The following is a 26453-nucleotide window of genomic DNA, read 5'->3' on the forward strand; positions in this document are numbered from 1 at the left end:
GGCTTTAGCGGCAGTGAAAGAGCCGCAGACGGAGTGTGCTGGAGACGGGCTTTTGTTCGTCTGCGCGGCAGGCGCCGTAGGCTCGGGCTGCTGCCTGCGTCACCGCTCGGAGAGGCTCTTCCTGGCGGTGAGAGGACAGCGCGGTGTCCCTGGCTCGGCCGTCCTTGCCGCCTCCGGGAAGCGGGAGGCCCGCACCAGTGCCCAACTGTACTGGTGGTAGCACCCAAGCTCTTGTTTTCCTTCCTTCACTAATGCCGTGTTTTTCCTCGTCCCCACAGGCTTGCAGGTTGTCCTCAAGTCCATCATGAAGGCGATGGTGCCCTTGCTCCAGATCGGGCTGCTTCTCTTCTTCGCCATCGTCATGTTTGCCATCATCGGGCTGGAGTTTTACATGGGGAAGTTTCACAAAACCTGCTTCTCCAACGAGACAGGTGAGATTTGGGCTTTGCTCCGGTCACGGCGTATCGTTGTGACGCTTTCAGTCCCTATCACGCGGTCTGGATGCTTCCAGGCCTGTTGGGCCTTGGGTGTTGGTGCAGACGTGCATGGTAGGGATGAGAGGTTTGATTCCTTCAGGGCACCAAAGGTGAATCTTTGTGGCTTGAAAAGAATCGCTGCGAGCGTGTGCCGATCTCACGGTGTCCCAGCGGCCTCCTGGAAAAATTCCAGCTTGATCACTGCGTTTTACCTCTAACTGCTGGGCAGATTGTGGCTATGGAGGGCCCCGGTCCCTGCAGTGCATGTCAGGATAGCTTCTTGGGTTCAGTTTTCTCCATTTCCTCTCCAGTGTGACTCTGTAGCAATCCTAATGCTGTTTTTTCAGCTTCACTGGTGTCTAACCTTTCGCAGGGTCTCTGAAGTCTTCTTCTATTTCTCCTTTCTGTTCTTGATGCTTTCTTTTTAATTTTTTCCTCATTTCTTTTATCCTCTGTATTTTTTTTCACTTTCCTGATTGTTTTGAATTGCTATCGGATCCTTTTTTCCACCCTGCTCTCATGTTGCTTTTGCTCTTCGATACCTCTCTGTTCTCTGCCTCTTTATCCACCTACTCTAAGAGTTAACAGACTATTGTACTCACTGTCACGTTCATGCTGGGACAGATCCTCTTCTCCCTTTTACACCACCGTGGCATCTTTGACTCAAATTGAGATGAAGGTGCTTGGGGCCTTCTGGCATGAGAGTATCTTTGTTCATATTAGAAATGCAGAGGCAAATTCCCATGGTTCCAGCTAATTGTAAGGGTGGGTTTTTCTGTTGTTTTGGTTGGTCCATTTTCAGTGGTTTTAGGCTCTATGAACAACTGCTGATTGAATTAATTTCCTTGTAAGGTTTCTGGGGCAAGTTGCATGGGTAAGAGAGAATCATCGCAGTGTGATATAATAAGGTTGGAAAGACTGAGAGCAGCCAAAAAAAGGGAGAGAAGTTTTTTTTTTTGTTGTTTTTTTTTTTTTTTAAAAGGCTGTAAATGGATGAAAGGCAAGGAGGCCTCAGATGGAGAAAGCATAAAAATGTCCTTTAAATGAGCTCTCTAGCTTCTGCAAGGGAAAGAGAGGCCCATGCAGAGGTAGGAATGGCTCCAGAGGTGCAGGACGGAATACTCTCACGCTCTGAAATGGGGCCTTGGAGCGCTGCCTCGCAGCACACGTTGCACGGGCACCATGAAGCACGCGGGCATGCCAAGGCCTCGGCGTGTCTGCCGTCCCAGAAGCCCTGCTGCTGTGCACTGCATCGGCAACGCAGCCGGGCGTTCAGCAGAGAGCCCTCGCTGGGTGCTAATAAAAGCCCTGAAGAAAGATCAGGATAAAACCTGGCAGTCTCCACAAGAAGCGCTGCAGCCAGGAAATTTGAAATTGTACGCTGCAGAGTAAATGACATGTGTCTGCCTGTGAATGAGTGATAAACCCCAGAAGATTGAGGTGGAGAGTAGTAGTGCCCAAGACCCTCAGCTAGGGACCAGCTGTCATGTGAAAGCCAGCTGCTCGTCCCTAGCTCAGAATTCATTTTAATTAAAAAAAAAAAAAAAAAAAAAAAAGAAAAAGAAAAAAGAAAAAAAAGCCATTTTTTTCCATGTAATTTTTTAATATTCCTATTGTAGCATTGCTAACATGTGTTGGTTATCTAGGCTACCCACAGATGGAAATATTTTTCCTGTCTCCAGAAGATTGCAATCCAAGGTACAATTGAGTGTCTTTAAAGCACAGTCTTGTATTTTCAGTGATTATCACTAATAGGGCTTCATATTGATTTATTTAGATGTATTCAAATTGTAATAAAAGAACATCCTAGCCAAATCTTTGGGCATCTTTCACTGCACTTTTAAAAAAAAGAGCAACATGGAAATAGTTTAACATATTAAATTTACACAGAGCTTTGCAAAAGCGGGATGAAATTGTTTTCTTGCTTATGTTGCTCAATAACATAAGCAGAACAGCACAACTTATAAAGGACAGCCAGGTGTTTAGAGACTGCTTGTGAGCAAAGCACAGTGATCTGCAGAAGAAACAAAATTTTTGGACTGAATTTGTAGGAGAGGAAGAGTCTTTTTGCACTGTGTGTGTTCCGTGCAGTAGGACAGGTCTCAGCCCACTGCTTCGGCTATTGCAGTGACTGCATAGGAATAATAATAATAGTGATAATATTGGTGTGTAGGAAGAGGAAGATTTCTCACCGAGATGTCAGTGAGAAAGAAATTAAGAGTTTTGCATTTTTGAAGAGCATTTTCAGGTCTGTTAAATTGCAACCTTGGAATGAGATGGGTAATTGTTGGCATCCCTAGTTTGCAGCTAGTAGCTGCAGGCTGAGTGCCACCGAGCTCTGAGGTTCATTCACCACTGGGCTGGTGTTAGCCAGTAGGCTAAAGAGAGAGGTTTTTTTCTTTTTTTTTTCTTCTTTTTTTCCAGAAACTAGTTAACTTAAAAGGGGGAAAAAAGGTCAAATGCAGTCCTGCTTGCATTCTCTGCAGACAACTCTCTCTGACATCATGGCTAAGAGATCTGTGTGCCAAGCTGAGGACTAAGAACAGATTTTTGTCACGTGTAATGTCGTGTGTAAGTGACTACTGCTTGCTGGGTGGCCACCAGCTAGGAATTGGGAGTTCAGCCAAAAAATGTTGTACATGTGTTGCATATCTCTACATCACAGCACCTGGCATCTCGGTGGGAGGGGAGTAGGGCCGGTTCTGGCGTGGTAGGTCTCACCTCTCTGAATCTGCTCTTCGATCCTATGGGAAGGAGTCTGTGTTTACAGGCACCATCCTGTTCTTTTCTCGAGGCTGATGTGCTCATTGTCAGATGAATTATAGAGATCAATTCCGCCTGCTTCCCAGGAAATGGCACAGCGGTGTTTCTGGAAAGGCAGAGTGGTGAGGTTTCCTGGAGCTGGAATCCCTTGTGAGAGGAGCAGTGAAACATCCCACAGTCTAATCAGCCAAGCCTTTTAAAACCTAAGTGCTCGTCATCTTGAAAGAGGTGCATTAACAAGCCCAGGCCTGATACCATGGGCTCCAAGCACTGACTCGAGTGTGGAAATGTGAACCTTGTTAAAGAGATGCCTCTGTCAAAGGGTAGCAAATTGGTGCAGAAGATGCTCAGGCTTGTCTTTGTTCTAAATCCCTGAAGTGAGCAGAAAGTTGAGATTTTTACTGGAACCAAGAGCCAAATGAGAGGTGCCAACAGCTATTTCAGCTCATCATAGAGGGAACCAAGTAGAAGTGTCAACAGCAAATGTTTCTAATCCAGTAGTTCTGCACAGGTCAATAATAAACTGCAACAAAGAGGGATGTTGGGGATCAAACTACGGCAAAAGGTTCATTAAAGACCTTTTCCACTCAGCCTGACAGACTGTCCTGAGCTAGTGGAAACCTCTGCTTCTTTTGATGAAAAAAGGGTAAAATTATTGGCTGTGCATTTCCCACGGGATGCATGACTCGTTTTCCTCTCCCTGCATCCTCCATGCAGTCATGTTCTGCTGACACGGAGACTTATTTTTAAGCGGAGCCGCTTGTGCATGTTCTCAGCCACCCTCTGCTGCTTACCCAGTCCAAGAGCTGTGAAGCTGCTTGCAGAAAGGAGGGCATCACACTTGTTTCACAATTTTCTGTAAGACTCTCATTTTCTCCTCTCTGTTTCCCACTCGTGGGAGTAGGGACCGGTTCCGTACTCTATTAAAAAAACAAACAAAACCCCACTTCATAGTAGATGTGCGTTCCATTTGCAGAGCATTACCTGGTAACAAAAGGCCAAACATCAGAGAGAAAAGAGGACTCTTTTTTTAAGGTACCCTTACAAATAATCCTCAAGAGCTGTATCTGGTATTTTCTTTTTGCAGGCTTGCCTCACTAAGCCTGTGGTTGCCCATTTGGGAGCCTGAGAGAGATGCCGTGCACTGAGGTGTTGAGTCAACAGACACACATACATGCATGCACACTCATGACATGTCCTGGAGCCAGAGTCCTGCTTTCCTCCCACAGGCTTTTCTCTGTGTAATGATTATTCCTAATTATTGTTAGCACTGATTTTTGTTTTCCTCCTGGTGAATTTGATTTGGTGGCGTTTGACGCTCCATTACCATAACGTTGTGTCACTTTAATATTTCCAGAATTGCATCTCTGTGCAAATAGAAATATTGCCTAGTGTATTTATTTGCTGTGAAAACCCAGCCCTTTATTTTCCAAACTGCTCTCTGTTGGTGCTTGTAATGTCTCTGGAGGGCTGCAACAGGCAAGGAAAAAGAGGAGGAATATGGCTCTAATGTGCCTTTCACTTGGAACAGGGGGAAGGAGAGCTTTTGGTTCTCAGTCTGAAGACAGGTCAGTTTTTCTGTGCTGAGGCAGTAAAACCAGCAGATTTTGATGTTGCTGTGAACTGACCAAATTGGAGTCAGTCACAGATCTGAGTAACTATTTCCAACCTGGCCCTGAAAGATGCTGGCCACCCTTCTGACCTGTCCCATGTGGTCCTTGACCATAACAGACCTCCCCTCTTTTGCCTCCCCCGGGGTCTGGACAAAACTCATTACAGCTTTGTAGAGAAGCCCTGCTCCCTGCGGCAGCAGCTGTGCAGAACAAGTAGGGCAGCTGCTCTTGGGTGCTGTGGGGTGTTTCATGTTGTGGCTGTCCTTACCCCAGGGACACTCTGCTGGATATTTCCCTTGCTAACGTGGACCTACATAGTACAGCCCTGCCTGTTTTGGGCTGGAGCTCTTAGTCCCCTCAGCTGCCTGCTGTGGGGGGTTCTGCCCTGTGACGAAACCAGAGGCTCCTCATGTGGCCGTGACCTAACATCTGGACTTGGACAATTTTGGGGCTATCTACAAGCAGCTTATGTCACCAGTGAAGAATCTGCTCTTTTGCTTTAATGTTACAATACAAATACTTAGAACTTAGCTATGTGTATGAAGGTGTATCATTGGGTCACAGTATCTTTTTATGTACACAGCATTCTCAAGGCTTCACTTTTATTTTACTGCACTGTTTTGTTGTGGTGTTGACCATTTACGACATGGCCAAACACTGTTGCCAACGATAAATTGCGGGTTCTTCAGGGAGAGGTCTGCTCCACCCTGCCCTAAGCCCCCCCTTTATACCACAGTGGTGTATAAATGATTACATGGGCATAAAGAAACCTGAAGTTCAAATCAGATTCTCGTGGTGGTGTGAGGAGGGTGTTGTGGCACCAGCCTGCTTAAATAACTTTGGTCAGTAACTTTTTCTCCCTGCTGTTCTCCTCTGCAGGCGATGAGGTGGGAGATTTTCCTTGTGGAGAAGAGCCTCCAGCCAGGCAATGTGAGAGTGGGACCACCTGCAGGGAATACTGGCAAGGACCCAACTACGGCATCACCAACTTTGACAATATCCTGTTTGCTGTGCTCACCGTCTTCCAGTGCATCACCATGGAGGGATGGACTGACATCCTCTACAACGTGAGTCCGCTGATGTGGCCATAGGACTTCTGGGGTGGTGCATGAATTGCATTAGTTTGGGAATGGTGGCACTGGAAAAAAAGTCAATTTCTTGGTGTTTTTTTTTCTACTGATTAGCACCTGACCCTGCTTTTTAGGAAGATTGTTCCCATTTTCTTTTGTGTTGTTCTGCAGGTCCTGCAAGGGCCTTTGAACCACTGTCACAGGCTGTGGTGGTGGTGGTTTGAGGCTGCAGGCTTGCTTACCTGCAATATGATGTCTTGTGTCAGCATGGTGTTGTCATGACAAATGAGTGACAGGTGTCACTCCAACTTGCTGGTATGCTCTGATGTAGGATGGATATGTGAATGGGAGTGTGTTTGCAGGATGTCCCATAGAAAACTGGTTAACAAATTGTATAAAAAGGGGTGGCAAAACCAGTGATATTTTGTATCTAGAGCTTTTCTTTATGGACCGGGTCTAGCCTTTGTGATTTGTATTGTAATCCACATCAGTGAACAATGTCAGTCAGATTTCAGCACTGAAATTCAGTACTCGTACTGGCAATTCCAATGTGATTTTACAAAGTCCTATCAGTCATCTCCATACCTGGCATGACTTCTTTGGCAGTAGAGGAGCTGCACCATGTTGAATCCCTCATAAAGGTCTCTGCTGTCTGTGCCTCCTGCCGACTCAGACCATCACTGTTACAGCCACTCAAGCTCAAAACCTTTTGATCAATCTTTTCATTTCAATCCCCGAGAGAGTAGGGCACCCCCACCCAACTGATAGCAACAGAAAGACTACACTATCTTTCAGACAGTCACACACTTCTTTATGTCTGCATTTTATACCTGCCTGTTTGAGGAGTCTTGTCTTGAGAGGTAAGAATCTAAGCCTTGCCTTCTTTCTGGATGATTTAAATAAACAATCTGTGAATAGAGCCCTGCAGCTAATTCCTAGCATCTGCATCAGATTTTCTTACAAACTGTGGGCACCTGTTCTTTGGGAGTCATAAGAGGCCTGTGTATCTGCTACAGACCTGTTCTCCACAGGTTCATGCTTCGCTTAGATCTTTGCCTGTCTCCACAGTGCATGTGAAGTGGTACAGTTCAGGTCTGGAGGATGCTCCAGATGTTTTCGTACTTCTTTTTTCTATAGTAGCGAAGGCCTCTATCAAGCACAGGGCGTGTGAGAGAGGACATGTTCCAGCTCACGTTAGGAATGGCAATGGTTAGGAACTCATGGCTGCGCTGCAGCCAGGGACGCACCATGTTATGTCCTGCAGCACCCGCGCCACGGGCTCGGGTTAGTGTTGTGCCAAGCTCTCTGTCATGAGTTGTGCTGGGGAGAGCAAAAGGTCACAAATTATGCCACTTATGATGGCTAAAAGTGCCATAAGGATTCCCAGGAGCAGAGGCTTGGAGGGCTGTGTTGCTTCTTGTGCAGCAGAGTGTGGGCATAAAGGAAAAACTCGTGGCTGTATCAAGACCACCTACTCTGGATATTGTGACTTCTTCTTTCCACTGACTGTGGAAGGAAGCACGTTCTGACAGCTGTGACAGCTGTAATCTGAATTACCCTGCACCGTCTTAGGCAGAAGAGTCAGTGTGGACATAATAACTAAGGTAGGCATTAATAATGCTTCCAGACCATTTCACTGGCTGATAGGACTACAAAGTGTTCAGTCTGTTTCACTATGGACTCTAGACCCATGCTGGGCTCTTTCAGAGGCCTTCCTCTGAGGGCTTCTGTAACAACAGGGAAGTTTTATTAATATCAACCACAGTAAACAGTAAGGTACATATCTGCTGTGTTTGAAGTCAATATATCTGATTTATTAGCTTCTCCGTTCTTTGCTCAGCTCGTCCATTTCTCACCAGTCTCTGTCTGCTTAGACTGATCTCTAGAAGGGTTCCGCTCTCCATTGCACTTCTTCCACTCTCCTTGAAAATTCATCACACAACCAGTTTTCCCCCTTCTCATTCAGCAATCTTGCTCCTTCCTTCTACAGCCATCCATTGTAAGAAAAGCCCATTAGCATCCTGGTTGGAATTGATTAATCAATACATAGTGTATTAGATCATCTTCTCCTAAACTGCCTTTTGTACCACATGCAAAAAACAGAGCTGACTATTGGAGTATTGATTTTTTGGGTTGCTTTGAAAATTACTGTAGCATCATTTTAGCTATTCATTAATCTAACTGGAAACAGATGCCTGGATGGGGTGCAGTAAGTATTTGCTGTACCAGTGGCAGGCCTCACCTGACCTCCCTGGTTAGGTTTTAAAGGCTGGTGGTATGGGATGACCCAAAGGCTGACAGGTATGAGGATGTCTGGATGGCCTACTTGTAGGATGGATGTACTGCAAAATTTCAGACTAGAAGCTGAAAGACAGTTTTGGGATATTTCCCCTGGAGCTGTATGCCCATACCCTCCTATGAGGTGTGTTGCAGCCTTGTATGATCTGTGAGCAAGCACCTTTGGAAGTACTCGATGACTATTAGGCTTTGCACACTGCTAGCGAAGCTGTTTCCCCTCATGCCCAGTCCAGGGACAAGACCTGTTGAAGGTGAGCCAGATGAAGTCGTTCTGAGGACCATCAGCTGGTCTGAGAGACCTAGGTTGCACGGTCTGAAAACACTTTGTGTCTCGGGCTGTGAGACTGTGTTGTTAGAAGAGCACAGGTTCCTCTAAAAGTTTGGGACTGTTTTTCTTGGGTTTTAACTCTTTTGAATTCAGATTAAATCTATACAAGCCTGCTTTCCCAGGAGCTCTCTCTCAGCATGGTACCTAATGTACTTTAAGTTCAGCATTGCTGCTCTCAGATATGGGTTTTGTGTGTAGGGCTACAGAATTGATTGTCAGACTGTGTTCAAGTAACTAGCACTAGGCAGCTAGCAGCCAGCTCTGCTGTCCCTCCCTCTGCCCAGCCCCTGCGCACTGTCTCCCAGTGCCACTCTGCGTGCTGAAGAGCTTGCTGTGCTTTTTGCAGGTTAGCAACTGAGAAAGCATGTGGGTGGAGAAGAGGGAAGAAGATGCACTCTGCAGTCCCTAACTTTTTTGCACCTTCAGTCATCTGTTGTTTTCTGACTGTTTGGCTTTCATCTCGGTTTCCTCTATGCCCAGTCTAGGTTCTTGAAATTTAAAAGAGAACCCAATGCCCAAACCACGCTGCAATAATGACTGAAAACTCAGCAAGGTGAACATTGATGCAGCTGTCAGACTGCGTTGCAGAGGTAACAGCAATGCAACCATCAATCCTTCCATCAGCCACTGCTCTGGGTCAATCTAGTACTGTCTGGATCAGGTGGGACCCTACTGGACCTATCCTGGATTGATATCGGAAGGAGCTGGAGGATGTAACCTGTTGCATCCATAACTTGGAGTGGACTAAAAGAGTATTTGTGAGGGTTGCTCTCCTCAGTTTGTGGAGGATGGAAAGTACATCAGCATATTTAGGTTCAGAGAAAGGGTGAGAGGTTAGAGGTTCTTAGTTGTTCAGAGAGCTTTGACTTACCATTTGGGATTCTCCACTGATGAGGAGAATGGCTTTGGCCAGATGAAACTCATGCAATGATGGAGCTAGTTCTCCTGCAAGCGCCAGCCTCGGGTCTGCTCAGGAAACCTGCTTTCCAGAATACAGGTTCCTCACTGGAGCTGAGCTATGGACCTACTTTCAGTGTTTGCCTAATTAAAATTTGCAAAAGGCTGTGGGACCATAAGATGCAAGATGCTGTCTATGTAAACCGTGATTATGCTTTAGTAATAATAATAAAAAAAAGCCGCTTTTTTTTTTCTGCCATCAACTAACTAAAAACCAGTAAAGGTTGCTATTCCTCAGGCTTAGCAGTGCCCTTCTTTGAACCCTACCTTTGTGTGACCACTGCCACATTTTGGATTTGTTTGGGTAGGGTAGGTTGGTTTCCTTGTTTGTGCAAGCCCTCTTCCTTCCTGCTGTTAAAAGGGACAGCCCTCAAATAGAGTCCATTCTTAGGGCTGAAACCACTTTGATGCCAGGCAGTCTAGGACCAAGACCCATTACGGGGAAGCTGAGGTTATGGACTGCTTCCTTAATGGGCCATTCATTTCCTTCTGGCAAATGAGGTGATTGATTGCTTGCTCTGCATCAATAGCGCTTTATTTCTCCTCTTTTTCTGCTACAACCATTGCTGCTGGGCTTTGCTGTGGGGTGCTAGGAAGAGTTAGCCTTTTTCTTTGCAGTGGTGATGGTTGAGGTCTGTCACAGTGTCAGATGTCCTTTATTAGTTCATCATTAAGCTAATCAAGGGAAAGAAGTGGTTTCTGTCCTGAAAGCAACATTAAGAGTGTTAGGCCTAGATGAAAAATAGGTCTGTGGTGGCATCAGGCAAGCAGAAGGGTTTGGTGTAAACTAACATTCAGGGAAGAGGGAGAGTGAAGTTGAGTTTGATAGTTTGGCTCAGGTCTTTCCAAAGGTTCTTGTGAGAGCTGTTTTGTGAAGATTATTTTGTTATTTCCAAAGGCCTGAGATGACTTTACATGCAGTCCAGATGCAGTCTTTCTACAGATTTAGAGAAAAATAGCATCAGAGACAAGGCTTTGCAGTAAGTAACCTACCTTGCAAATATTGACTCCTTCTCCAATGATAAATTGATAAATTAGGAGGGAGAATACACAAATCTCAGACTCATTTTTCCTTGTTGATCCACTGTTTATGCTGTCACAGAGTTTCCCTTTAGTTGTTGCCAATGAAAGTTTTCTAGAAAGACTATCTGGAAGGTGATTTATGCTTGAAGCAAAGAGATTGAATCATCAGTCAGGTAAAATGCTTTAAGAATAAGCCTAAGTTGAGGAAAACTCCTTCCTGAATCAGCATCACAATAGGGTCAGAGCAATTACTGCAAACAAGCTCTTTTGCAAGCTGCAGGTTTGGCAGCTCTGGCCTATATCTAATCACAAAGGTCCAAGGAGCAACAGGTGATTTAGGAAGCAACCTAATCAGAGCACCTGCTCTCTGTGGGCAGCAGTGCTGTTCAAGTACAAAATGCTCTGGAGTAGCAATCCTGGCTCTCTTTTTTTTTAAATTTTATTTTTATTACACCCCCCCCCCCCCAATAACTGGGACTATTTTTCCCAACCTACTCTAGCTACAGGAGTTGTGTCCTGTCCCTGGGTTCATGCACCCTGTCTCTCAGCAATGGGAACCAGCCCAGGCACTGCACCATACTGGTATGACTATTCTGCATCCTAATTCTGCAGTGCTGATGTGGGGTGCTCAGTATAGGCACTTCTCAGGGTGAGTAGTGTTTGCCTAGAGCATCATGCTGGAGAAGTTGCAGTGTCCACATCACTTGTGGCTCAGAAAGCCCCTACTGAGATGATAAATGATAACTGGTGATCAGATTGTCTCCTGGGAGCATTATGTAAATTTATTAATTAGTGCCTGTAAAGTATTTTAATATGCTAGGTATTATGCTGTACTTGTCCCCATGCTGCAAGCATAGCTCTCTGACAGTAATCAGTGGTTGCTGGAGCTAGAGGATGTTAGCATTGCTGAGGGAGGGAAAAAATTTCCAGAGATGGCCTCCAAGCTGTTAGAAGACTAAGGTGCAGAGTCTAGATAAAGAATACTGAGGCTGAGTATTGGGGACAAATATGGAGGGGAGACTGAATAATGTAAGACGCTCTGCAAAGAGAAACCGTGGTGCCTTGGGATGTGAGTCCTTTAAAAACAGAGCAGACAAAGCTCTCAAGAACAGTCTTCCAGAAGCAAATCTATCCTGATCTTCCTCCAGGTCTAATTCTTGAATTAAGCAGTGGTATTTTAGATGATCTTGATTACATACTTAATGTTTGTGAATTGCAGTGATCTATCTATTACATATTGCTAATATAGGCTATTTGGAGATATTCTCTTGTCATTTAAGAAGAATTTATAACTCCTGTCATTCTTTTCTTGTGCTGTAGTAGCAATTCTCAGTTTTTCTCATGGAATAACCTTCTCATCGATTGTGAGACATTCCCCTGCCTTTGACCCTGATTACCATGAATTTCCATGTCTCCCGTGTAAAACTCACCTTGTTTTGCAAAGTGGGAAAAGCCACAAAACTCTGCTTGCCTGTGATTTCCCCAGCTTAAGAAATCCTTTTACTACACTAAGTACAAGCATTGGTCACTCTATGGAGCCTGTTACCTGAGAGCAGACACACTAGTAACCTTAAATGAGATAGCTAGGATAGATAGCACCACGGCTGTGGTTAGCTTGGAGCTTAATACTTCTTGTTATATACAGAGTGGATCAGGTGGATATTTTGAGCTCTGTGCTGCTGTGGTTACACAGCTGGAACTGTTCAAGGTAGCTGGTCTATACACCTCTGTGAGGTGCAAACGTGCCTTTACAGCAGAGATGCATGATGAGTTACCAAGGAGCTGAAGAGTGTGGTTTGGAGCTTTGCGGTCCCAGTTCATCTACAGAAAATCATGGGTCAAAGCTGGCTCAGCTGAAGTCCACAGAAGTCTTGATGTTGACTTTCAAAGAGCTGGGTTTTATCTTTTATCTTTTCTCCACAGGAGCTCAAAGCTACATGGTGGAATTTGCTTTGCAAAATAGGGACTCCTTGCAGGAAAGGAGAAATGTCAAAGTGTATGCTCACTCTCTTTTGATTATAATGGCAAGAGATTTTCATGTTTCTTTTATTTTCCGCTGTCAAATATAAAGTGTCCAGTGGGTATTTCAAGACTGTGGACTGGGCCTAGCCTAATACGCTCATAGGTAGGAATGAGCAGTTCAAATAAAATATTAGTTTATCCTGAATTGGATCCCAACTAGAACTTTACCCTCATTGAATTTACAGTAGCTTTTGATTAACTTGGTATTTTTCATTCCCTTTTGCGTCTTTGAATTTCTTGATTCCTGTAACGATATGGAAATTGAAGGTCAAGATATATTTGTTGTTCTATTTCTAGCTAACCCAGAGGTGGTAGCTAATGGGACTTGTAGGGGCAGAAGAGAATCCGTTTGAGCCAATTGTGTTTGGAGAGCTCACATACGCATTCCCAGATCTGGGGGGTGTTTATATATGAAGGCCAAATCATTTGACACTCAGTCTATTATTAGTCAGAACTGAGTTGAAGAATCAAAGCTGTTGCTGTGATGTTCCTCATGAAGAGCTTGGATGTGACTAGCATTGGCTGCCTGTGGAAAGTCTTCCACCAAGAAGGTGGAAGAAAGATACAGATGAATGTGCAAAAAGAAAGGAGAAGAGAAATAAATCATGTAAAGCTGCATCCCCTCAGCTCAGACACTTAGCATTAAGGTTCCTCTTTGCTTGCTGCCTGCCTGTGAGATTCCTTTGGGGTCTGAAGGCCACCACGCTCTCAGACACCTCTTAAACCTACCAGTTAGGGCCTAAAGGTGACTTTCTCCTGGCCTTTGCTCATGATTGTGGTTTCCCGTGAGGTTGCGTACTTGTATTTCCTTATGTGTGATTGTCGCGCCTACTTCAGTGTAGCAGCAAAACGCAGTAGCAAAGCACATGGGATTCTTGAGAGGTGGCTTTGAAATTGTTCTTTTCTCATAAGACACCTACTGTACTGCTGTCTGTTGTCCATTAGAAGTGATTTGAAGCCAGAGTCCACTAAAGCACAAATCCATAATAGTTAGATATTGACATGGATGTGAATAAATGAGGCTTTGCTTATAATCATATTTGTGTCCTGGGGCTGGCAGCCTGCGATGTCACCGGCTGAGGGGATTTATGGTGTGTTTAGTCTCCTATGCTTGCTCTTTGTGTGCGTGTGTACCAGCTCTTGTTCTGAATTAACATATTGAGGAATAAAACTGTTTAGCCAGCAAAAGCATGGAGAGCCAAGAAAAGAGGAAAAAATTGGCTTAAGTGCTGCTTTTCATTATTGCCAACAGGAAGGAGGAGGACAAGGAAAGGTTTTATTTTCCCACCCTGAATCGCACATGTTTCTGGTGTGATTTCTTTCTGTTAAGCTGCATTCTCTCTTGTGTGCAATGGGAAAGATTTGCTCCACTTGAATGTGGGATGCCAGGGCCTCGGGGGTGGCGGAGAGCAGTACCTGCAAAACAGACCGAGGAACAAATGCTGCTTTTGGTGTTAGCAGTTGCGGGAGAGCAGCATGACCGCCGTACCCCATGAAAACAAGGGTGCTCGGCCTTCATCTAGGCTTTCTGATATTGTGTTGCTTGAGCTGAAACGTGCTCTTGGAACACAGCTTGTTGCCAGGGCCTCAAGAATTATGTGGGTCTTCAAAAGAGGTGGACCATATCCCTGCTAGAGACCCAGTAGTGCAGCCCACTGTGGGAACTGAGGAGCAAACAGATGAAAAAGAACGAAAGAAAAAAAAAAAAAAGATACTTGGAGTGTGAAGAGAAGTGCCACCACAGCCTTTTCAGCAGCAAGGAACCTATTCCAGCTTGTCAACTTTTTAGAGCATCTCAAACCTGAGAGCACCCAGCATCTGCCTAAAAGCTGGGATGCGAGTGGAGGGAATACATATCTAGTGGAAAGCTCCCCACAGTGCTGTCTGGGGGACGGATTGCCCTCGGGACCTTGTGTTCACCAGCACTAACCTTACTGTAGTGTGAGGTCGCTCTTGACCTGCATGGAGTGCCAAGAGAGATGACTGGGAACAGATATAGCGTTAAGGAGCTGGCGGTGCATGTGTAATGCGTGCTAGTGCAAGGCCTCCACAACAGAGATGGGAGCATCGCAGCAGAGGGCCTGAGCTGTGCTGTGCGAAGGTGTGATTGTTCTCTTTTTCTCCCTGCAATGTCACAAAGAAGGGAAAATCCCCTAATGTTGTTAGTGTCGAGTTGCATCTGCAGTTAGGATGACTTTGATCTGCTAATGAGAATCAGCCATCTTGTATGTGCACACAAAGACGACGATTCCCAGCCTTTCACTACTGCCATGGGGGTAATGTTGATTTCTCGGGTTTTGGTATGATGAGTTGTTTGCAGGAAAATTGGGCAGCAATGGAAGGATTAGGATCAAGGAGCCGCAAGTCTGGCAGCAGCTTTGAGTGCAGGATCAGCGAGACAGAGACTAGCTGTGGGGAAAGAAGGGAAAACCCTTCCTCGTTCCCTGCCGCTGGACTGTGACTGAGGATCAGTGCTCATGCAGAACTGTTGCTGAGAGTCTGCAGAAGCCAGGGACATACTTAGAAATGACCAAGCCTGTGCAAGAAAAGCACAAAACGGATGAGCTAAAGTTAACTCAAGCACAAAACTGTATTGGAAGTTCTGGCTGCAGCCTTGCAGTGTGTGAAACTCGTCCCAACAGAGAGTGCCTGCTTGTCGCCTGTGTATCACCCACATCCCACTTACAGCTCTTCTGAGGTGTGAACTGAATATGGTTGATGCACAGATCTTCTGGTGGGTTATACAGGTGTGGATTTGACCCATGTTTCCTGCTGGTTTTAGTGCCCTGACCTGATGTTACAACATGTGTTTTGTTTGAGTGGTAGAAACTTTTATCATTATGTAAAAACGAATATTTAAGTCACTGTTCATTCATTTAGATTATTAATAACACCTGTGATGGCCTTCTAATCCTGAGCATCTTTTCCAGGTTTCGAGAAATCATGTATAAACAGAAGCACCTACTACTTGTATCGTGCTGTCACACAGAAACCTAGCAGCAACTTAAAAATAACAAAATTGCTCCCTGTCCTAAAATCATCCTCAGAACTCCATGCCCAAGCTGTCCTGAGCATCTTGCTCCTGAGCAGAAGAAGGGATGAGTTTCTCATTTCCCATTTCCCCAGAGAGAGGCCTAACACCAGGCTGCGGAGGAAGGAGGAACAGGATCTCTCTAATCACTTCATTAAGCTGAGCTATTGTGTGGCTAATGGGGGTCTAATACAAATACAAATGGGTCTGCAATTCAAGTAAGCCTCTGCCTGTTTTAATGATCCCAGTCACTATCTAGTGACATCTCAGTCTTAGTATTGAATGAAATGGTGAAGTCTGCAGACAGTGGGTTGGGGGGAGGTTGATGTTGTTCTTTCTGGATAATTAGATATCCAGATAACTGGAATACAAGTGATTTAACCAAATACAGTGCAAACAGTAGCGGAAAGGACTTTGTTTCCTGGCACGGTGAGTAGCATTGTGCTGATTTTGGAGGTCTTCAGTCCCACTGCAGGTAAAGCTTGCTTTGACCGTAAGAGGGAGTTTCGCCTGAGGAAGGGTATGTGGATTCAGTTGACTCCTTACTGGAGCTGATGTCTTTAGCGTTTTGAATCCAAGATAAATGTGCACTTTTAGAATACCTAAAATAACTGATCTGTTTTTCACTAATAAAACCTAGTCAGATGTATATAATGTGGTGGTATAATAACTTGATATGTCCATCAACAGACTTGCAATTCAGCTGAGATCAAACGCCACTCCCAGTGATTTAGATGACTACACTTAGGCAGTAAAAATCCCTTGGAGATCACTGAACTAGCATCACAACATTTACCTGCTTATCTGAATTGCTCTGCTGGCCCCTGTGAAAGAAAACCATGTGGTAAATGGAGAAATCTGTACAATTTATGGATCCGTGGTGGGACGATGAGCTCTGTGTACAACAGTCTTGTAGCACTGTAAATTCTGCTTAGGCTGAAATCCATTTATACATGTTTTCCTCCCCTTCCCCCCCCGAATTTTGGAGAGCTGTGGAGTCTGTTTGCCAAAGGGCTAAACTCCCAGATCTTTTAGAAGTGTAGTATTACTGCACAGCATGCTTTTCATGCTTCCTCATCTGGAAGGTTTTGTATAAATCTGAAGATATTTTAATAGAAAATGTGGAGTTTGCCTAAGGCTGAAATGGCTTTGAAATATTTAGATTCTAAGATGGGTGTGATGCGTGGCTCTGACGATGGCCGGGTCTCCATCCATCTGGAAACACAGACTGTCTGACCCAATGCCCAGATGGAAACTCTCTCTAAGGCTAAAAGGACTGGGACATTTCAGTCCTGATTCAGCAAATTACCCCTATTCAGATAAGCACTTGAGCAAATGCTTAAAGTTGGGCAAGGGTTTAAGTGCCTCACCAAATCTTCAGTGTGCTATTTAGTGCCTCAGTGAGGGTATATCCAAAATGACAGTGGGGCAGCCACCCCCTACGCTTTAATAGGAGACATTCAAAATATATGGTAGGGGAATGACATACAGCATGTAAACTTGAAGAGCTCCTTTAACAGCAATTGCTCTCTGAAAAAAATTGAAAATCTCCCCAGACAACAGCTTAATCATCAGTGCTTGCCAAGAAATGAAAACTGCAGCTGAAGAAATCCACTTGCTGCTTGACAACATTATAGCATCCAGCGTGCAAGCAGCTCTCTTATATGCCCAACAATTGGTTTCCTACACAGGGAAATAAAGGCAGCTGCATGCTTTCAAAAGTATGCCAGCCTGTTAGTGCTGTGGCTGTTACATCTGTGGTTGGAGTGGAAGAGAATAACAGAACACTTCTAAAAAACCCAAGGCAGAGATTTTATTTGCTCTTGTAGTCCCTCCAGCAATGCAAAATACCTACGGCTAGATTCTCCTACAGAAGAGCCTGGCTCTGTGTGGGCTAAAGGAGCATTTGTCTTTCCTCTTTAATCTAGAGACCGCATGCCCCGGGTTACTAGAGGTGAAGAAAGGACTGGACTGCCATAACGGATGCAATACTGTATATCTGTGTCGTGTTGTGCCTGGGCTCCTTAGCAGTGGGGAGTGGGGCTAGCAGGGTGCTTGGTGTGTGAGTACTAACAGCTCAAGGGATGCTGGGGGTAGGGAACTTGCCACCAATGGTGGCATGGGGCTGTTTTCTGGGGTGACCCACCCCTTGCATATGTTGTGTCAGTGGTACAAAGGGAACGGTCTGCTGGAGCAGAGTTTTCCTGTGGTCAGTCTGTTGGCGTATCTTGCAAGGGATCTGCAACAAGATGCAAGCTGAAGCTACTCTTTGGGAGAAGGATGCAATCCCATTCCTTTTGGCTGGCCCTCAGGAACCATCTGAAGGTCAGGACTGGGGAGATTCCAGCATCCTTCCTGCTTTTTCCTCCATCGGATGAAGTTCCCAGTGCTATAGGGACTTTCAAAGGGGAAATTTTCAATCCAGATGGTTTCATCAGCACTATTTTCTTACTCTTTCTGGAGTTTCTTGTGCCAGAATCCAGCAAACATTCTACTACTCCCTTGTGGGAGGAAAATTGCCCCGTAGCTATGTGAAAGGCAGTGTAACTACTCATGAAATAAGAGAGACTGTACATCAAAGTCACCTTGCTTAGTGTCCAGACTGAAAAGTCCTGAAAAAGTGAAAGAGCTTGTCTATGCAGATTTATAGCAATGTAAGAGCTCAGTGTACAGGACAAGCAGCCAGCAGCGAGCATGTGGCTGATTTTACAACTGTCTACGTAGTGTTCATCTCTCCTCCACCCTAAGACAGAGTTGTTTATACCATTGCAAGAGCGCCTATATTGGCATCACTTATTCTTGTGAACTTGAATTAGCTGTGGTGGAAGCACCAGGTGTCATGTAGGCAGATTAAATGCATGTGCTCATGTATTTCCCAAAAGAGAAGAAGGTAAATTTGGAGCAATTGTGCTGTGCAGAGCTCGTGGTGCTGTAGCAATGCTGGTCAAGCTGGTTGGCCAGAGGTTCACTCCTTGCAGGGGAGGGAGTAATTCTGGACGCAGACTGAAGCCCCTTGAGTCCTGATGGTAAAACTTTGCAGCAGAGACTGGTGCTTGCACAGCTACTTCATATGGCATGGGGGAAAACCAAGAGAAGAGAGCAGGTATTTCCAGTTTCTCTGACCATGTGTTTCCTAACAGGTCAGCTGTAATTGAAACATTTGAATCTGGCTGTGGTTTAATACTAGTCAAGTCATCCAATCACGAAAGCAACAAGGAGGCTGGGTATATCTGTTTGTTTTAGGGTTAGGTTGCTTATTAGTCTGGTCCATGGCAAAATCTTTTGCTGTTGGGCAGTAGGTCAGCAAACACTCTTTAGATATGGGGAACAGCAGCTTTGGCCCAGATGCATAACCTTCTGCTGACTTAATGGATTTACACCATAGTAAACATTTTCACGCTTAAAATTTGGAATCTCAGAGACAGTTTTCATTTGAATTTGGAACAATTTGGCAAGTCTTGTAGTTAAGAAAATCATATATTTTTTTCCTTTAGCAGACAATCCTTTCTAATTTAAAATGTCTGCATAAAACCTTATGAATCATGTTTAGGTGGAGCATAGAAGACCTTGACTAACTGCTTCTTTCTCTGAAACAGGAAAGTAGTAGTAGCTTAGGGCTTCTGTCCTGAGGAGTAGGGGGGCATTCACAAGTGACTTTTGGTCTTTGTGCGGGGTTGCCATGCTCTGAAGTTTGCCTGACTGAGCTTTCAACTCCAACTGGTTCTGCGAGCTACAGATGTATCTACAAGGATATTTCCTCCATAAGATTGACTACAGGAGAAGCTGGAGATAGTCTCCTTAGTAAATGAAATAAGAAAGTGGCCTCATCTAAATAGATTCATACTCTATACTATCCACCTACTCTGCTGAGGAATGCACACATATAACACCCCACCGTTAAAATTTTATACAGTGTAATCAAAAATGTAATTCATTTAAACAGCTTTCTGCTGTTGCGAATTTCTTGGAGGCTTTTGCCTGCAACATTTGGAGACAGTGCTGGAGGTATATAGGCTTTATTTGTTCAGGAAGAATCTAGATCTGCATTTAAGATGATAATAAAGCCTATGCATTATTCTTAGGGCTGTCAATTTGTACAGTGATTTTGGGCACTGGTCCACCATTTCCTATGTTCAAAGTCAGAAAACAACAGCGTATTGAATTCTTTGTTAAGTGTTCTGGGAATCAGTCCATGTGACTGACTCTGTCTTGCTGACTTAGGGCTATAGGCCACAGGGGCTGCTGAGTGGGAGGAAAAGTTAGTTATTCTACATCTACTCACTAGACCAACAAAATCCATATTTTGGTCTGCATGTATCTTTATTCTCATGTAAATATTGCGTGCATCCTTGAGCAACCAAACTGAATAGAGCCGTAAATGTGTGGGTGTCTTTTGCATACACAAGTGTGTGTATTCCTCCCTTCTTTTGACTTTAGGAATCCATTTGGGCCCAGCTTTTGTTCTTTGACGAGAGATAGCAGATATCTGAAGCCTTGCTGATTGGCTTTGCAGTATAAGAAAAATCATCAAGATAGAATTGGATTTATTCTAAGTGTAACTTCCTTTACTTATGCATGAATCTTTTCAAGCAAGGAATGGCATACAAAGCACTCTCGCTTTCCAAGAATTTCAAACCTGAAAGCAGTACCCATTTTTCAAGGAGCAACTCTTCCTCAGGCTTTCCACAACACCAAACAGTCTCTGTGCTGACCTTGTGTAGGAACTTGCCAGTGCTGTCTCCCCCTTCTCAGAAAGCAGAACTTCCTTGCATGTTCAGAAAAAAGAAACTTGAAAGAAAACTCTTTAGATTTATAATGAATATTGAACACAGATAGGGAAGGTTTGCTATTTGTTAGACATTGCTTTTGAGGACTTTGACAGAAATGGGCACAGCGTGGTACAGAGCACCGAGGCGCTGCTGGGTGGACCATAGGCTGAGCTCTGTGTTTATCAACAATGCAGTGCCTTGGTCCAGTGTCAAACCCAAAGACTATTAGCCCAACAAAAGTTTTTGGGGGTTGCAAACAGCCTGTGAGCTGCACTTTGAGAGCCCCTGGTTACAATGTTGGGGTTTCTGTGCTCTGTCCAGAGCTGTGTCACTCACTTGCTATGTGGCCTTGCCGAAGTTGCTCACCTAGGTAAAATGCAAGTTCCCGACAGCTTCTGTGCCACAGCTGCCTGGTGTGGTTGACAGGGGCCAGCTGCACGGTTGGGGTGATGATGCTTTTCTCCAGGGTACCCCGCCACAAGCCTGACCTTCCTCACTGTGAACGTGCATTACCTGATTTCAGTGGGAGTTGCTTAGACCTAGTTTACATTCATAATTCAAGTGTATAGCTGTTTAAAAGAAAAAAGGGGAGAGATTAGCAACCAATAATAATAATAATAAAAAAGGTAGAGTCCCTTGGCCAGCCTGCAATTTTTGACAGTGAATTAGAGGTTTTGCAGGGCCAGCCAGGCGGGGAGGCAGGCGTTCTCATGAATAAAGCAGCTGAGTGAGTCCATACTACCTGAGGAAAGAATGAATTTTTTATCAAGAAATCCTGTAAGCGTATTTACTCATTGATTTATTGGTGCCATAAGCCTTCAGATCAAGGCATAAAACATCAGCATTTTCTTTTTCGTCCTTTCCAGCTCTGTGTTTCTTTGGAAAGGGTAAGTAAGACTGCAGAAGGGGAGAAACAAAGGGACGGATTTAGCTCCTATTTAAACACGACTTGAATTAACATTATCACTGCATGCAATGGCTGTACTTAAAACATGTTCATACATGGCTATGAGTATCCTAGCAAAATTTAAATGCTGCCAGCTTCTAGGATTTTACTGTGAGTGTACTGGTTTTGGGGTTGATTTTGAGCATTTGGAGGCTTTCCTCTGGAAGCCCAACTCCTGGATTTATGTGCTTGAGAGAATCATAGCTCACTTGCCTTCTCCTTTGGGACATTCTAGCCCTTGTCACCGAAAAGACAAGCTAGAAATTTTGAATCCTAAACTATCAAAAACCAAAGGACTAATTTTCTGTGTACGTATGTTTCTCCCTTTTTCCACCATTCATTTCCTCTGTTTGAGGCTTCCATTTGTAATTCCTGCCCCACAGAAACTGATGGGAGCTTTGCTCTTTTCTTCAGTGATGTGAAGATCGCTCTCAAGCTGCCTTTCCCTCTCGGTTTTGACTGCCCGCTAGGCAAAAGAAATTTCTGTACCTGGAACAAGATGCAAATCTCTTTTCTGTTTTGTGATGTGGGTGGATGTCCTTCACCTTATGTTTAGGGTAGCTGTATTCCCATTGAGGAATAAGAGACATGAATCAGACTTGTTGCACAGGTACCTTGCCCTTGATTTTCAAAGGTGCCGTGGTTGTTGTTCTGAGACCTCTGGATTTTAGAGCAGCCCAGCAGAGGTACCGGGATGAGCAGGCCCAGGGGACTGGCTCTGCAGCTGCAAGCAGAGTGGCCATGTCGGGCGCAAGGGAAGCAGCTTTACAGAGCGGCACTGAGACCTGCGTTGTCATCTCTGCACAGCCCTGGCTCTGTCAGGAAGCAAGGGTTTATCTGGCACTACGTAAGGCACGACTGCCACGGAGCTGCGTTGCTGCACGGCGTGGACGTGAGGGCAGGAGGGAGGCAGGTCTGCTGCAGAGAGTTTGCTGCTACTTTTTTTTTTTCTTTTCTTCTTCTTTTTTTTTTTTTTTTTAATTCTTCCTAATTATTCTTGCTGCTGTAGTGATAATCCCAGTGACAGTAAGATAGTGGCTTATGAGAATATAATGTGGTAAATGAATGTAAAATAAGGTATGCTTTCATACCATTGCTTTTGGGCCATTTCACAAAAACACAGAAGGGATGCTTTAACTTTAGCATCCCAGGCTTATTACAGAGTCCGGTGGGCTCTTGGCCCAAGGGAAAAAGCTAATGCCAGGCCTACTCTCTCGCCCCTTGCCCATAGCTGATGCTACCAAGACTTTTAAAGCCTGGATGAGAGCCTGGCTGCATTTTGGTCTCAGTCTGAGCAGTGTTGTTCAGTTTCTGCTGCTTGAGCCAGCCCCGCTGCCGTGGTTCCCTGCCGCTGCCTTGCCTGCCCCTCGAGCCTTTCGGCTCCCATGCAGTGCGTCACCGGGAGGGCAGGATACATCTCGTCTCCCTGCCTTTGCGCTGGCTCTCGTCTGCTTGGAGTGGGAATCTGCATCTCCAGTGTGTTCCTGCCTTGGACCTGGTGCAGATTTTTCCCCTCCTTGCTGCTAGTTTTTCCTTCTGTCTTCATATCCCCTTGGTAATTTCTAAAATGTTTGGATCTTAACAACACCTCATTATTATCTGCATTCCTGTGGGACTCGGGCCCAGGATCATGATGGGGTGATGTGAAACATCCTTCACGAGCCCCTGCGTCTGCTTCCCCCTTCATCTTGAGTTAGAAGCACAAAGCCAGTAGGTCTTTTATGTCAAGCTTTGGGAAAAGAGTCTTATGCTATTTTTAGCGTCTCATTTTAATGGGGAAGTAATAGCAGCATCTGTCATCCTTTCCAAAACTTTTGAGAACGAGCATTGACAGCTCTTCACTTCATAGATCTGCTGTATATTGGCTTAAGTCTTCCCATCCTGATAGAGCCAGTTGGGATCTACACCCCACCGTTAGGAAATGCTGGCCAGTTGGAAATGGGTACGTCGGCTCTTCTGCATGGATCAGCCAGGCTCTGAGCGCAGCTACATTGCAAGTTTATGCGAAGTGAAAAACTTCTGCCATGCCTGGGGCTGTCTGTGCAATCATAAGGCTCTGAGCACACTTCACACAGATCATGATGTTTGTGGTACAAAGTGCTGGTCACAGCCTTTCAGTTATCATGACAGAATCCGGAAGCATCATTTTTGCCAGCAATGTTTATAAAAGTACGTCAGAGGGTCAGAATACTCTCCGCGCAGTGCAATAGACAATTTATTAGAATGATATTTGTTCATTTGCTTTTTGTTTGCAGGATATAAAATATTCTGGATTTGATTTTGATCCTATTAGTGAATAGCTCTGTGTTCTGCTCCCTTAAATGTCAAGTATCTGTGGTGCTGGATGCAGGTGACTTCCCTCTTGGGGACAAAAGGATTACTTTTGTTTCAAAATAGCATTGATTGTAGGGTTGTGAGAATCTAAGGACTCATGGAGATTTTTCATCTGAAGCCCACTTGGGAACCAGGAGTTATGGATGCAAGAAGCAGGGGGATTTGGACTAGGTGGATTGTTATTTTCTTCCAGCAGTGAAGCTGGCTAACCTCTATCCCACCTACTAACCTAGGTAGGAAGGTAGATAGAATAATTCAAAGATCTTCTGCGAAGAGAGAAGATCTTCTCAGAAACACCAATTTCAGTATAAATGTGAACTTCCAGGAGTTTAGCGCGGTTCCCCCCAGACAGTTCCATTTGGGCAGATACTGCACACAGGACTTGACTGTCTATGGCCGAGGTTCAATGTAAAAAGGACTGCAGAAGGCCAGTGGGCTCTTCAAATGCTTTTCTTACAACTGCTGGCCCTCAGGACAACAGCTGTCTCATCCTAAAGTACTCCCAGAGCACACATCCTGGGCCACAATATCCTTCCTAGTTTGCAAAACACACTTGGTACCTACCATAAAAATCCACAAGGTACTATTATAATGTGCTACAGGAAGAGATCAGGAGACCCTTCAGTCTCCAATTAACTTAGTCTTCCCTCAGATGGACCTTAGGGCTACCTGAGATCCAGTCCAACCCTCCATACCTGTGACTTCAAACACAGCATGGAAACGCCCAGCTAAGGAGTTCTCCAGTTTGTCTCAAAACATGTGTAAGTAAGCATAAACCCAAGATGCAGTGTATAAACTTGATTCCAAACTTCCCTACAACCTGGTGGACTGAGGACCTTCCACTTGAATTCAGTCCTTTACATACAAGTGAACCTGCTCTGAATGTACCTGAATTCACTGATTCCCGACAGAGGAATGTTCAAGAGGGCTGTTTGGACCCTGGTCCAACTCTGTCTCACTGTGCAGAGTCTGGAGCATGCAGTATGTGAGAGAGTGTGATTTGGGCTGACCACTAATTTCATTAACCAATCTATTTCTGATTTATCCTTTGCACGGTTGAGCACACCAGGTAGGTGCTTTGTTGGCTCTCTCCACTGGGTGGTACAACCCCTGAGCATCAGTCGACTCTTCACCTCTCTGCCAATTTAATTTTGCTCAGAAGGGTCAATTGCCAGCACCCCCTCATCCCCAGCTGCCATGTTCCTGCAGAGCTAAACACCAGATGCTCTCTGCAATGGTCTGTAACATCTGAAAGTCAGTAACTGAAGTTACTGGACTGACTTTGTGCCAAGATTTTATTTGATCTGGAACAGGCAAAAAAAAATTGCAAATGGCTATTTTGCAGTTGCTGATGTTTTGTATGGTAAGCCAGCGCACTGCGTCAAGGCTCGAGAGGCAAAACTTCTCTTCCTCGTTCTCCCATCAGTCTGCTGGGAAACATGGAAGTCGCTGTCCTTCACCAGCCTGGGACTCCATTTCATCCCCGATAGAGCTCAGGATAATAATACAGACCTCCTCAATGGAGGCTTTGCTGGTGCTTCTGGGTGAAAAGGGCTATATAAGATTTAAAAGATGAAAGTTTTTAAAAATGTTATTTGTTTTTTGCCTTCTGTTTTTAATAGACCCAAAGAGATGTTAAAAAAAAAAAAAAGAGGGAAAGTAGAAAAAGAATGGAGAAAAATGAATATTTTTGAAAAGGAATTGATTTTAATACATTTTTTGGTAACTGATTAAATGGTATGGAGGGAAAATAAACAACAGACTATTGTAAAGCTCTGCTGAATGCGATGTTAAAGCATGGCTTTCCCAGGGAAGTGAGGAAGGAGCTGTACTCTTCTCTTCCTGGTATGTTATCAGATGACAGCCTCAGGCCTCATTCACTCTCTCCAGGTGCCCCGGACCCATTTCTGAGGCTTCAATATTTTAAGAAGTTTACACAAATCCCTCCAGCCCCATTTTGTGACCACCTTTTTTCAAAATAAAACATGAGATACAAAAAAAACCCTGTTGAATGTCCTGCTGTGCTTTAGGCATGAGATTATGTCCCTTGGTGAGAGGCAATGTCATGTGCTCTAATCTGGTAAATACTTCGCCTAAACTTCAGATTAAGTACTGGCTTGGATTTTGGGGCAGAATTGTTTTCTGTAGGGCCCTCAGCAGAATGTGGTTCAGATTCTCCCTTAGGGTTTCAGTTGCTAATACAGTACAAATGATAATTAATGTTTCTTGCCTGGAATAGACAAGAATAGTCCTGCTGCAGTACAGGGAGGGGTAGTGCTCTCAGGTTTAATAGAGAATGGAGGAAAAAAGACAGGATGGAGGAGCAGGTTGTTTATTTACTTGTGGTCAAGTAGATAAGGAGTTAAATTGGATGTTGACATTTTGCACATAATAACATTTTTATAGGAACCACAAAGTACTAACTATTTAGAGAGTTTATTGAAAGCAAAAAGAGCAGCTTATCACATAGGGCAGTTTAAGGAACAGAGATAACTGCAGAAAAAAAAGCCATAATGAAGGGCTTTGTACATGTTCCTCTCCTAGCCAAGAGGAACCTGGTTCTTTAAAAATAAAAGTATGCACCCTCCTCTCCCCGCCCCCCCACCTTCTCCTAATAACTTGCCTGGCCACATACATGCCCTGGCCAACTACTTGCTGGTGTTCCCCCTCCTTCCAAGACCTTCTGAAATCTCCGTTTCCTGCAGAACTGTCTTCATTTGCTTGTTTTATGGGAGATGCGGGGTTCTCGCAAGGGACTAAAGCATTGTAGGGCATTTCTGGTTGTGATTTCAGTGTAACCCAGAGAACTCACACAGGTAGGTG

General features: G+C 44.7%; 1 protein-coding gene across 5 annotated transcripts in view; it reads left to right on the top strand.

The window, feature by feature from the left end:
* CACNA1B (calcium voltage-gated channel subunit alpha1 B) overlaps positions 1–26453 on the top strand; it is a 320424-nt gene that overhangs the window by 114425 nt on the left and 179546 nt on the right. For all 5 annotated transcript variants that reach the window (XM_064523641.1, XM_064523637.1, XM_064523638.1 and 2 more), the window contains 2 exons: positions 279–431; positions 5732–5919. In XM_064523641.1, the coding sequence (XP_064379711.1) occupies positions 279–431; positions 5732–5919 (341 nt within the window). The remainder of the gene's footprint in view (positions 1–278; positions 432–5731; positions 5920–26453) is intronic.

Source organism: Dromaius novaehollandiae, chromosome 20 (assembly GCF_036370855.1).
Source record: "Dromaius novaehollandiae isolate bDroNov1 chromosome 20, bDroNov1.hap1, whole genome shotgun sequence".
NCBI classification, from domain to species: Eukaryota; Metazoa; Chordata; class Aves; order Casuariiformes; family Dromaiidae; genus Dromaius; species Dromaius novaehollandiae.